The following is a 13,610-nucleotide window of genomic DNA, read 5'->3' on the forward strand; positions in this document are numbered from 1 at the left end:
AAAATACCATGTGAAAATTTATTTCAGTGAGACCAAATATGATCTTCAAGCCAGTGGATTATGAAAAATTAAACAATCCATTTGGTCAGGAAATAGAAGTGGTAGAGATTGATAAAGCAAATGTTTAATTGTTCGTAGTTAATTTTACATATAGTGTTTGTGAAAAATTATAAATGTTTTAAAATATAATAACCTATAAGTGTGTTCTGTTTCTCAATATTTTATGAATATGAATTCTCGATCTATGAATACAATTTACATTTGCAACTATATATACTGTTATGCTACTGGAAAAGCCTAAGACTTTATTTGATGTGAGGTATCATCCATCATTACCTTGATTTTGAAGACCGGTTAATGTTTTCACTAAAAATGTTCACAGGTGTATTTTGTTTACTTCAATAGATTCAGAAGCGATGGCGAGGCTATCGAATTCGGAAATACTGCTTTAATTATTTTTATTTGAAGGAGTACCTGAAGGCTGTTTCAGAGACCAATGATGCAATTAGGTGAGTGGTCTACTAGTGAAAATTTTAGAAAGGTTACTTAACAGATATTGATCATTACCATACTTAGAAATACTTACTAGAACTCAGTGATATTTTAGGTACAAATTTATTAATAAGGGAGAGATTCTATTTATCTTAAAAATTTGTTTTGATATTTTAAAATATATTGTACTCTTGACTATAAATTAGATTATTTATGTGTACAGTAGGCCTTTCTTGGTTCTATGAAAAATAGTTTCAGTAAAGTTATCTCATTTTGAGATGGATTTATCTGTAAAATTTATCTGTAAAATGATTCCATAGATGAACATTTAAGTATGGTAAGCCTCACGTGGATTTTGAGGAATATGTTCAATAGCAAGAAATTAACCTCTCAAAGGAGAAATACCATGGAACATAATTAAAATGGACTGCTTTACTGTTAGCTTTTACTTCTTTGAACACATAGAAAGCACCTGGATTTAGGTCATAGGATGATGTTTTTTGTAGATTTATGCAAAGTAAAGCTATTGTAACACACTATTCAGTCAACTTTACCAAAACTCTAAGTTTTCATATAACTTCAAATATAGTTTTTTCCTCTTATAATATGCTCCATTCTAATAACATATAGGTGACCATAAGCTTATAATATGTTTAGATAAAGAAGGAAAGAGTAACTAATAACAGTTGCCATTTACGTATTTAATTTTTTTCACCTATGTTATCTTACTGCACTCTTAAAATTCTTTGAACTGGAGAGAACAGTGGCACAATAAATTGTTAAAATAAGATTTTGCCTGAGACCCTAAAGCTATATATATTCTAAGAAATATCTGAAAACTGATTTTTCCAACTTTTAAACTGGGATAAGTTGTATATATAAGATGATCTGGTCTTTGGAGATTAAGTGTTGGCTCTTCGTGAAGTTGATTTCTTTGGAAAAGAAGAAGATTTGAGAGGGCTGCAATAGGATTCGGTCAGTTGGAGAAGTTGGAAAACTCAGAAACATGTGGACCACAGCAGACTGCTATTTAATTTCTTGCTTAAGAAATCCAAAGTCCTGGAAATGGGCTGGTTCTCTGCAAATGGATGGCATGAGCCTGTCAGGGGGGCAAAGAGCTGGCAGAATATGCAAGAGAGGGAATTCGAGCAGGGCTAGGACTAAGATAAGACAAGGAAGGCTCGTAAGGCACAAAAACTGAAGAGGCGCTTACTGGCAGGGTCATGCAAATGCCAGCACTCTTGTACAACCAAGAGGGCATCCTTAAATTTTACACTGGAAAGGCCTCTCTTACTTCACCCTAGTCCCACCACTGAGTAGGAGAAGGTCCTCAAAGAGACAAATAAGCAAAAGGCGGGTTTTGAAAAGCCCTGTGTTTCCTATTGGACAAGTATTTCCATTAATCCTTATTTTCTTCCTGGTTTTACTGTGTATATCTTTAGTTACCAAGGAATCTGGTGCGTCAGTGCTGACAATTAGCTTTAGTCTGATATTCTTTACCATATTACAGACTTACTCTTTTTTCTACCTCTCTGAGTTTTTTTTTATTTTTTTTTTAAATTTTTTTTTTCAACGTTTTTTATTTATTTTTTGGGACAGAGAGAGACAGAGCACGAACGGGGGAGGGGCAGAGAGAGAGGGAGACACAGAATCGGAAACAGGCTCCAGGCTCCGAGCCATCAGCCCAGAGCCTGACGCGGGGCTCGAACCCACGGACCGCGAGATCGTGACCTGGCTGAAGTCGGACGCTTAACCGACTGCGCCACCCAGGCACCCCTCTACCTCTCTGAGTTTTTAAGTGAGAATAGAAAGCTGGATATAGCAAATGCTTTTGCATTATCTGCTAATATAATTATATATGAAGTTTTTCCTTTCTGACCTTTTGACATGTTATAAAGTGTATTTTTCTTAATAAATAAAACTGTTGGCCGGTTACAGTGTAACTTATTGATGTAATTTACATGATATGGCAGGACTCTCAAAGCCCTTCCTCTTCCTCAGGGGGTCTGGGATGAAAACAGCACAGAGGGTGAGAGATTGTCACGTACTAGGGGATGAGCTGGGGCAAAGACTCCCCGGCACTTGAAGGTCTCTCTCTTCCTCTTATGCTCTCACTGGGGCTTCTGGTCCAGAGGACTCTTGTTCCTTGGAGGCCCTATGGGCCATAATGTTCACCATCTGGTCGCTATAGCCAAATTCATCATTGTACCTAAAAATGAGTTTAACAGAGTTTTCACTGAGGGCAATGCCAGCCCCTGCGTCAAAGGTGGAAGAGTGAGTGTGACAGTTAAAGTTGCAGGAGACAGCCTGGTCCTCATTGTAGCCCAGGAAGCCCTTGAGGGGGCCCTCGGATGCCTTCTTGGTGTCATTGTATTTGCATTCTCCAGGCGACAGGTTAGATACATGACTGACACTTACGGGGTGAGGACACAGAAGGCCATGCCAGTGGGCTTCCCATTCAGCTCCGGGATGACCTTACCCACAATCTTGGCGGACCCAATAGAAGCAAGAATAATGTTCTGGAGGGCTCCTTGGCCATTACACCACAGCTTCCCAGAGGGGCCGAGGGGCCACCTACAGTCTCCTGGGTGGCAGTGATGGTGCAGACTGTGGTCATGAATTACTCCACAGTGCCACGGATGACCTTGGCCAGAGGGTCACACGGTTGGTGGTGCAGGAGGCGTTGCTGACATATTTATCGTAGTTCATGCCAATCACAAACATGGGGACATCAGCAGAGAAAATGGCCCTCTTGGCTCCACCCTTCAAGCCCCCGCCTTCTTCTCCATAGTAATGAAGACACTACTATGTAGTAATAGACACTACGATGTATTTAGCACCAGCATCACCCCATTTGATGTTGGCAGGATCTTGTTCCTGGAAGATAGAGATTGGCTTTTTTCCGTTGATAACAAGTTTCTCATTCTCAGCCTTGGCTGTGCCACTGAATTTTCTATGGGTGGACTCATACTGGAACAGGTAGATCATGTAGGTTGAGGTCAGTGAAGGTGTCGCTGATGGCAACTGTATCCACTTTGCCAGAGTTAAAAGCAGCCGTACGGCCAGGCACCAAATACGGCCAAATCTGTTTACTGGGACCTTCACTACTGTGTGTCAGGAATGTGACTGGCACTGCACAAGAATACGGAGCTGTCTGTTGAACTGGGAAGAACAGAGGAGATATACTCATATTAAACCATCATTGTGTGCTAGGAATATCTTTAACTAAGCCATTGTTATTCTTTTGATTTATTAGTAATTATATCAGTATTTTATATAGGATACTTATATTCACTTTTGTATGTATGATTAGTTATAATTTTTTTTCTCGTGTTATAATTTACAGGTATTGTTATCAGGGTTTTGCTATATTAGATGAACTGTGTGACCATACGGCATGGTGTTTGAAAAGGAAAAATACTACCCTGTTTCCTGTCTACTCAATGCTCAATACTTCTAGTCACCAATGTGTGGGTTATCCATGCCAGGCAATCTCAGACACCAGTTAAGTGTCCTGCAGTTTAACTCCATTATCTGGGGGGGGGGGGGGCTGGGTGGCTCAGTTTGTTAAGCAGCTAACTTTGGCTCAGGTCATGATCTCGCTGTTTGTGAGTTGGATCCCCACGTTGGGCTTTGTGCTGACAGCTCAGAGCCTGGAGCCTGCTTCGGATTCTGTGCCTCCCTCTCTCTCCGACCCTCCCCTGCTCACACTCTGTGTCTTTCTCTCTCTCTCTCAAAAATAAACATTAAAAACAAAAAGTAAAATGACTTCTCTGGTGATAGCATCGGATCCCCAGGTTAAGGGCTCAGTCCCACAAGACTCTCATTCCCCATCCCACCCAAACTGCAGATGTCAATTGCAAGTGGTATGTCCCCAGGTTACCCACAACTCCTGTCCAACTTGGCTACAAATCAGAGATCCATAGGACCTCCTCCTGAAGATCAGTCATTTGCTAGAACTGCTCAAGAACTCAGGAAAACAGTTTATTTACTAGGTTACTGGCTTATTATAAAAGGATACAACTCGGAAACGGTGGAAGAGACGCATAGTGCAAAGATGGGGCGGACCGGCCATCCCTCTGGTACCTCCATGTGTTCAGCCACCCAGAAAATCTCTGAATTCTATACATTGAGGAATTTTTATGGAAGCTTTCTTAAAAGGAAGCTTGATTAAATCTTTGACCATTAATGATCAACTCAAACTTCTAACCCCTCTCCCCTCCACAGAGGCAGAGGGGTGGAGCTAAAAGTCCCAATCTTCTAATCACATGATTGGTTCCCCTGGTAGCTAGCCCCCATCCTCATTAGCATTCATTAGTCATGTCACTAACATGCAAAAAGACACTTAACCCTTTGAGGAAATTTCTAGGGTTGTGGAATGGGGTGTTGGGGAAGGGCCAAAGAGTGCTCTGGGGGTGTTAGGAGGTCTCCTTGGGCCAAAGGAGCGCTCTGGGGTGTTAGGAGGCCTCCTTGGCTCAGAGTATAGCCCTGCAGATAGCATGCATGTGTCTCTATTTATGTGAACTGGTTTAGTTTTTGTTGTTTGTTTTGGCAGTGTTGGTCAGTTGCAGGACCCCTTACTGCTTTCATACTCTACTCTTTCTTAGAGGTCTGCAGCAAAGATAGCATGCCTGTGCATTTCCTCATTTAGTCCTACTTCCTCAGCCACTCCCGCGGGTGGTTTAGGAAATCTGCCACAGTCAAGTTTTGCGCTACAATCTTATTATGAGCAAGGAGGGCATTACTGTTTTTCCTCCTCAGAGTATGCCACCTATTTTTGCAAATTTTGCATCTGGCAGTCTCAGTCTGAAATCTGCATCTTGAGGTATCTTGTCTCCATGACATCTCTAATCCTGGTTGAATTTTCACTCCTCTTGGTGGCCCTTCTTCATGTATATTACCCTTAAGTGTTTCTGATTTTACCTATGATAGGGTTTCCTTTTATTTTCTTATTGCCTTTCTTTTCTTAAGGAAGTTTAAGAGAGGAATGGGTAGAGATAAATTTGCTCCTATCTCAAAATTGGAAATATACAGTTAACTTTCTAAAATAAATCACAATTTATTTCCTTTCTGTTACATACGCAGTTTTATACATACAACGAAAGTAAGCTATAGGGTACCATAGAGGAAGCACAGAAGAGGAACATCTAAGGCAAAAGTGACTAGTGTGGGTCAGAGTAGGAGGGGGAGCCTAGGGGTTAGGGACATCTCTCAGAGGCTGTGAAGCTGAACCCTGAAGGTTGTGTAGAAATTAGGACATTAGCACAGGAAATGTCACTGAGGTTGATGCGTAGAAGATGAGAGAAGGATCAGCTAAAGATAAATCCAGACAGTTGAGCAGGAACCACACCATAACACGGCGTTTTGGGCCATATTAAAGAGTTTGACTGCTTTTCTGAGAACATTGGAGTAGATGTCCCTTTTAAGAACAGCGGCAGAATGATTATATGTGTGTGTTGGCACTCATGTTTGATTGTATTTTTCACAATAGTTATATTTAAGTAGCCTGGTGAGTATTAAAAGCATCATCAGGGTCATTAATTTTATAGAGATAGTATTCTTTTCCTTCTCATAGAAGAACATACGATACATTTGTTTGGATTATTTCTTCACAGTGTTTTGTTCTTTTTTTCATTGAAAATAATTAGAATCAGGACTCTAGTTACCTTTTTCTGCATAACAAATTACATGTAAAGTAGCTTAAACTAATGCACACTTATTAGCTCATCATTTTGTCAGCCAGGAGTCTGGGAAGGGCTCCTGGCCAGGGCTCAAGTCTCTTGTGACTCTGCAGTCAAGCTGTCAGTCATACAAGAGCTCAGCTGGGGACGATCCTCAGTCACACGGGCCTCAACTATTCCGGCTGTTGCACTGGCGTCCCTTGGTTTCTTGCCAAATGGGCTTCCCTGTAGGGCAGCTGATAACATGGGAATTGGCAGGTGAACAAGAAGACACAAAAAAACATGAAGACAGAAGCCACATTCTTTTGATAACCTAATATCAGATGTGACGTCTCATCAGCTGTATTCTCTTCATGGGAAGCAAGAGACTGGGTCCTTCCTACACTTACAGGGTGGGATTACACAAAGGGATGAACACAAGAGTAGGGATTGTTAGAGACCCTCTTACAGCATGCTTTCCACATTGTGCCTTGCATATAGAATTTGTTCAATAAACATGTTAATTTTCAGCATTTTGCCTTGGACAAAAGTTACCCTACCATTTACTTATGGCAGTATTTTTAAGTGATGTCTTTTCAAGATTATATTTCAACTTTAATATTGTATCAAAGCAATTATGATGTATCCTGATTTCTCATACCAGGAAGGATTAAAATGTATAGTTTCTGGGTTTTCTAAAAGAAAATAAAAGATCTAGTGCATTCCTCTATCTTTGGGTGGGGTAAAATTTATAGGACAAAAGTTAATAAAATGTATTTTACATCAGAATATTTTTAATGTTTGTTTATTTTTGAAAGAGACAGAGACAGAGAGAGAGAGAGAGAGAGAGAGAGAGAGACACAAAGTGTGAGTGGGGGAGGGGCAGAGAGCGAGGGAGACACAGAATCCAAAGCAGGCTCCAGGCTCTGAGCTGTCAGCACAGAGCCCAACATGGGGCTTGAACCCACAAACTGTGATATCACGACCTGAACTGAAGTCGGATCTTTAACCAACTGAGCCACCTAGGTGCCCCTACATCCGCATATGCTTGATTTGAATTATGTAGAATATCAGACAGCATTAGGCTTACCTCTAGTTTATCTGCTCTTTTATTACTAGAAATTGTTTATTTATTATATAGTTAATAGTAAAAAAATTTATGTTAAAGTATACAAAAATGTATTTTTGTAACTAAGAGCAGACATCACAAAGATAAATGAAATTGATTAATTTGAAATTGGCAGACATGTTCCTTTGTAATATCTAGCCTGATATACAAAAACTTGCCCCAGATTATGAGTAAGAAAATTATAGAATGAAATTAAAAATTAGCTACAGAGTTACAGATTGGTAGCATTAATAAAACATTATTAGCTTGAGGTACAGAATACTGACTTTTTTTAAGCTAGAAGTAATATATTCCCCCAATTTTAATCCTTCAAGGTAGATTTTGGTGGTTAACACTGCAACAATAGCACTGTTTTGAACGTTAATTTGTCATTCATCAAAGTGAATCAAAATCTTTCAGCATGTTGATTTTGTACAGCATGGTTTGGCTACAAAGATTTTCATGGCTGTTATTCTTTCCTATCTTTTAAAGTATCATGGGAGTTTTTTTAAGGTATATATTTATTTTGATTTTTTTTGTAATAGCTTTATTGAGATCCAATTAATATACCATTCCGTTTATCCATTTAAAGTGCAATGTTCCTTAGTGCTTAGTTTATTCACAAAATTGTGCAACTATCACCACAATCAATTTAAAACATTTTTATTATCTTAGAAAGAAATTCTGTGCCCTTTAGCAGTCACCTCCCCATTTTTCCCAACCCCGCTCAGCCCTAATCTATGTGTTACCTCTAGAGACTTGTGTTTGTGCTCATTTCATATAAATTGAATCTTACAGTGTGGTGGTTTTTTTTTTTTTTTTTGACTGGTTTCTTTCACTTAGCCTGATGTTTTCAAGGTTCATCTCTTTTGTTGCATATAACAATACTACATTTCTTTTCCTTGCTAATTAATATATCATTCTATGGATAAACCACATATTACTTATCCATTTATCACTTGATGGACATTTGAGTTGTTTCCACTTTTTGACTATCATAAATAATGATGCTATGAACCTTTATACACAAGTTTTTGTTTAGACATAGGTTTCCATTGCTCTTGGGTACCTCATGAAAGCTGTAGGGAAACAAGTTTAAGAACTGAGTAGTTAGGAACATTGACTTTGGAATCAGATTGATGTGGATTAGTCATGCCACTTTCTAGTAGTGCGAACTTGAGCTAGTGACTTAATCTTACAGAAATTAGGTTTCTTCATCTGCACATTGGAGCAGCAGTCTTTACTTTGCAGCATTTCTGTGAGGCACACAGTACATGAAACACTGATCATATATTTGACACTCAACAAATAACAGCTATTATCATGAAGGACAAAGTAGAAAGAAAAAGCAAATGTTTGTAAACATGTAATTCCCTATAATGTTATAAAAAGCATTCAATTTTATATTAGGCTATTTTTAAGTCAAAGTAAATAAACATTTTTTTTAAACTAGCTTGTGTATTTTAAAGAATTATAGAGGGGCGCCTGGGTGGCTCAGTTGGTTGACCTTCCCACTCTTGATTTTGACTCAGGTCATAATCCCAGGGTCGTGGGATAAAGTCTTGTGTCAGGCTCTGCACTGAGCCTGCTTAAGATTCTCTCTCTTTCCCTCTTCCCTCGCATTCTTTCTCTCTCTAAAATCAAATCAAATCAAATCAATAAATTTATAGAGACACTAATTGCTGAGTACAATCTAAATCATCAGTGCCTTAAATCATGGCTAAAAATTATCTTTCAGAGAGCTGGAAGGAAAAGCAAAGAATGGAACATAGTACAAAGTCGGGAAAGATGCAATAAATGAATTCATAACGTCTCTTTGTTAATGTTTTATTTATTTATTTTGAGAGAGAGAGAGAAAGACAGAGAGCACAAGCAGGAGAGGGGAAGAGAGAGAGGGAGAGAGAATCCCAAGCAGGCTCCATGCTGCCAGCACAGAACCCAGGGCAGGGCTCAGTCCCACAAACCGTGAGATCATGACCTGAGCTGAGATCAAGAGTCAGACGCTTAACTGACCGAGCCACCCAGGCACCCCACAACTTACCTTTTTTTAAAAAAAACTTATTGTACCTTTTTAAAGGAAAAAGGAAAATATATCAACATAATACATGCATATTATTAGATATATTGCCTATCACCAAATGTTTATAATAGATAAAAGAATTGCTTTGCCATATCCTTACTAGATTCCTAGTTTTAACCACATTTTTCTTTCAGTTAGTTCTTTTTACACCAACTGTTTCTAAACTATATACTTATTTGATCTTTTAAATCACTTTCACATAATATGGTAAATGAGGATTTAACTCCTGTATTCTTTTCACCTCCATTTCCATCTATTTTTAGATAAATCAGTATCAGTGTTTACACGATCATGATTACAGAAGTAGAGTTCCTTGCAAAGGCAATTAATGTAGGATGAATATATTTACTTTATCCCATTTTTTAAATTAATTTCTATTTTTCTCATTTTTTTCTTCTTTCCCATATGCAAATTATATCTGCCATTGATTGTTTTCCAGGTATTCTATCCTATTAGGAAATTCATTAAGTCCCCTTTCCTCTGGGGCCTGCCCTCTTTGTCCTCTCCATCATCCTGTTCCAAACAGACCACATTTTCTTAGGCATGATGCAGATTTATTGAGAAGACATCTCTTAACTTTCTTTTACGTGGGCTGAACTCACTATTTTGTGGATCTGTGATATCTTTTTATGATTTATTTTCTTTTTTTGGAATAACTGCTATACTAATGTGCATGTAAGACAATTTTGGGAGTCCTTGCTTGTTTTAAATATGTCTTATACTTTTTTTTTTTGAAGTTTATTTCTCTTGAGAGAGTATGTAAAGGAGGAGCAAAGAGAGAAGGAGACACAGAGAGAGTTCCAATCAGGCTTTGCACTGCCAGAGTGGAGCCCAATGTGGGACTTGAACTCACAAACAATGAGATCATGGCCTGAGCTGAAACCAAGAGTTGGACGCTCAACTGACTGAGCCACCCAGGCTCTCCTAAATATGTCTTGTTCTATCCTGAGACTTCATTAGTAGTTTGACTGGATAAAACATCCTAGATTGTAGATCATTTGCCCTCGGAGTTTTGAAGACAAATGTTCCATTGTTTTACAATATTCAAAATTGCTAACTACTTATTCATCTGTTTCTCCTTCCTTTGAAAGTGATCTATTTTTTTTCAATGCGTGTTAGTTCAAGTCCACAAAGAAGCAACTACTAAGATGTAACCAGATGTATAGGATGTCCTGGAGGTTTATTGGAGGGAAGAAGCAGGAGAAGGTGGAAAAAACCTTTAGTCCACAATATCAGTGTGACACCTATGAAAAGAAAGAAAGAAAAAACATTGGGAAGAGATTGGGACTGCAGTACATTTTCAAGAAGGGCTAATGGGCTGTTCACAAGACACAGTTACCCTTTGGAGGAGTCTGCTGTCTTGCCAGAATAATCCTACCTCAGTCACTGGCTGAGAGAGGTGTGACCTTGCTATGATCATGTTGGTGGATTCAGTAGTACATTTTTTATGGCCATTGTAGGTTATTTTGAATTTTTTCCCCTAAAGCTTTTGCAATTTTTCAGAATTAGGACTTGTATGGGTATTTTGCACCCATTGTTCTGAGCAATCAATGGATCCTGTAGTTCTAAGATCTTTTCTTACATTATTTCTGAGATAATTTCTTCACTTCTGTTTTCTTCTAGTCTTTCTCCATGTGGTTCTTATTGGTTGGATGTTGGACCTCCAGAAGTAATGTGCTAATAAGCTCTTAAACCTTTCTGCCCCTACTCCCTTCAACTTGGGCCTTTGTTTTTCCATTCTATATTTGTGAGAGGCTTCCTTCCTACCCTATTGAAATTTTTATTTTAGCAGTAATTTTTAGCTTTCAGTAAATATTGCTACTGTTTGGATCATTTCTTCTTTCATAGCATTCTGTTCTTATTAATGACATATCTCATATTTCTCTAAAAGTCCTAGCACAGTTAAGGTGTTGGCAGGAAGGAGAATCCACCTCAGGATTTATTTCTCAAATAAGGGGAGTTAAATGAAAGGATGGTTTCAGAAATACAGGCAGGGTTAAGGGCACAGTAAAGGGTGATTTGGCATTCAGAGACTGGCAACACTGGGCTGTTGCTACTGCCGGGGCCAGAGGGTTAAGGTGAAGAAATAGCATTAATGGTAATGGGAAGAGCCAAGGAGAAGTTTACGAGCTCCACCCCTGCCACGACCCACACTAGTTAAGGAACGCAGTTCTTGCCAGAAGAGTGTGACACCCACGGGGAGAAGAAAATGAGGTAAAAATACCCCCAGTTTCCTCCTGCTGAACTTTAGTCTTCTGTTAGACTAAATCCAGCTGAAAACTAGCCAAAATAATACAGTTGGTAGAGCTTAGCCTGTTGGGTAGTAGTGCAAGGCACAGAAGTGGGTAGAATGAATTGGGGGTGTAGCAAATGAAAGGTAATCAGCATAGGTAATAACATGAGTTTAGAGTTTTATTCAGTTTCTGTGTTCTCAGTTTCCTCCAGGGTATTTTTAGTTTTTCTTCTTTTTTTTTCTTCACTTTTATACTAGAATTGATCCTCACACAAATGTGGGGGGTGTGGGGTGTGGGGGAGTGTGTGTGTGTGTTTATACTTGAGGGTGATCAGCGTATCAATACATGAGCGGATTTTGTTGACCCATAGGTTTCATTTGCTTTTCAAGTGATTAGTCAGGGAGCCGGTTCCTTTTACTAGGGGATGACCAAATGCCAGTATGTGGAGGTCTTTCTTTTAGGTTATGTAGTTTCTCCAAAGAAACTTCTGTTGCTTTATTGAGGGAGTAGATGTTATAGCTGCAATTGCATGAGGGTGAGAGAAGGTTTCTTGTGCCTCGCACCCACCAGGTACTATATTCTAAGCCCTATGCTTTTTCTCTAGTTTCTTCAGAGAGCACAACTTTGATCTTTCACCTAAAGTGATTGAAACCTGGATGCTGGCATGCCCAGTGTATATGTGCTGAAGAAACAAAAGCGTGTGGCCATTGTAGATAAGTAGCTCATGGATAAATGCTACATCATAGTAGAACTGAGATGGGATTCTAGATCTTATGATGTCAAGGATAGTGCACTTTCTGCTATCTTACACTATTTTTTGTATATGCAAAACTAATGAAACGATAGAAATACCTTAGGAAGTAAAAGTTCCTCATTTGGGGGCACCTGGGTGGCTCAGTCGGTTGAGCCACCGACTTCAGCTGAGGTCATGATCTCACGGTCTGTGGTTTTGAGCCCCGCGTCAGGCTCTGTGCTGACAGCTCAGAGCCTGGAGCCCGTTTCAGATTCTGTGTCTCCCTCTCTCTCTGCCCCTCCCCAACTTGTGCTCTGTGTGTCTCTCTCAAAAATAAATAAACATTAATTTTTTTTTTTTTAATTTCCTCATTTGGACTACATTTGGTGCATAAATTCTGCGTGCCACTATTTGTGGTGAACAGTAACCAAAAACTCTGTGTCCAGAATAAAACAACTTGGAATATTAGGTGTTAGAAAAAAGGGAAAAAAATTAAGGCAAACAGGTAGATTATAGTGCAACATGAAAAACATATTTCCAGTAATTAAAGCTATTCGGGAAAGGCTGACTTGTGAGGTATAAAACGTCTGATAGAAAGATTCAACTAAAATGACTTGTGGAGAAAGGATTTCTGAATTTGATGACAAACTAGAAGATTTCCAGTTTCCCTTTAAATCTGATATCATTTGTTTAACCTAGTGATACATTTAAATTTTTTTTTAATATTTACTTATTTTTGAGAAAGAGCGTGCGCGCGCATGAGTGGGGGTTGGGAGGGGCAGAGAGAGGGAGACACAGAATCTGAAACGGGCTCCAGGCTCTGAGCTGTCAGCACAGAGCCTGACGTGGGGCCCAAACTCACGGACCGCAGGATCATGACCTGAGCCAAAGTAGGACGCTTAACTGACTGAGCCACCCAGGTGCCCCTAACCTGGTAATGCATTTAAAACGCACAAATCTATATATTTATTTACCTCAAAACACAGAGTACTTTGAATTTTATAAATTTATAAACTGCTAGAAGAATTTAAATGAAACTCATCTATGGCATAAGGGATTCACGATAAAGTATATGGTATAAAATTATCACTTACCGTGACCCTGTGACCAAGATGAATACGATAATACATGTAAATCAAGATATATATGTAGATATATATATGCACATATTATTATTATGTATTTAAAACCCTCCATCTAAAGTCTATCATAAAAATTTAAAAATATTTATAGTACTAAATATGTTATTGAAATATATACTCCTGAAACATAAAGGCTGCCTTGCATTCCCATTGGTAGAAAA

The 13,610-nt window shown here is 38.9% G+C and overlaps 1 protein-coding gene across 5 annotated transcripts in view; it reads left to right on the forward strand.

Annotated features, from left to right (window-relative positions):
- The window catches only part of SPATA17 (spermatogenesis associated 17), a 197,976-nt gene that overhangs the window by 37,849 nt on the left and 146,517 nt on the right, over positions 1 to 13,610 (forward strand). For all 5 annotated transcript variants that reach the window (XR_013553181.1, XM_078441043.1, XM_078441042.1 and 2 more), the window contains one exon: positions 406 to 509. Coding sequence is in view for 4 of the 5 variants with exons in the window: in XM_078441043.1 (XP_078297169.1) it covers positions 406 to 509 (104 nt within the window). In the remaining variant the exon portion in view is untranslated. The remainder of the gene's footprint in view (positions 1 to 405; positions 510 to 13,610) is intronic.

The sequence above is a fragment of the Panthera onca genome, chromosome F1, assembly GCF_046562875.1.
Source record: "Panthera onca isolate mPanOnc1 chromosome F1, mPanOnc1 haplotype 2, whole genome shotgun sequence".
NCBI lineage: Eukaryota > Metazoa > Chordata > Mammalia > Carnivora > Felidae > Panthera > Panthera onca.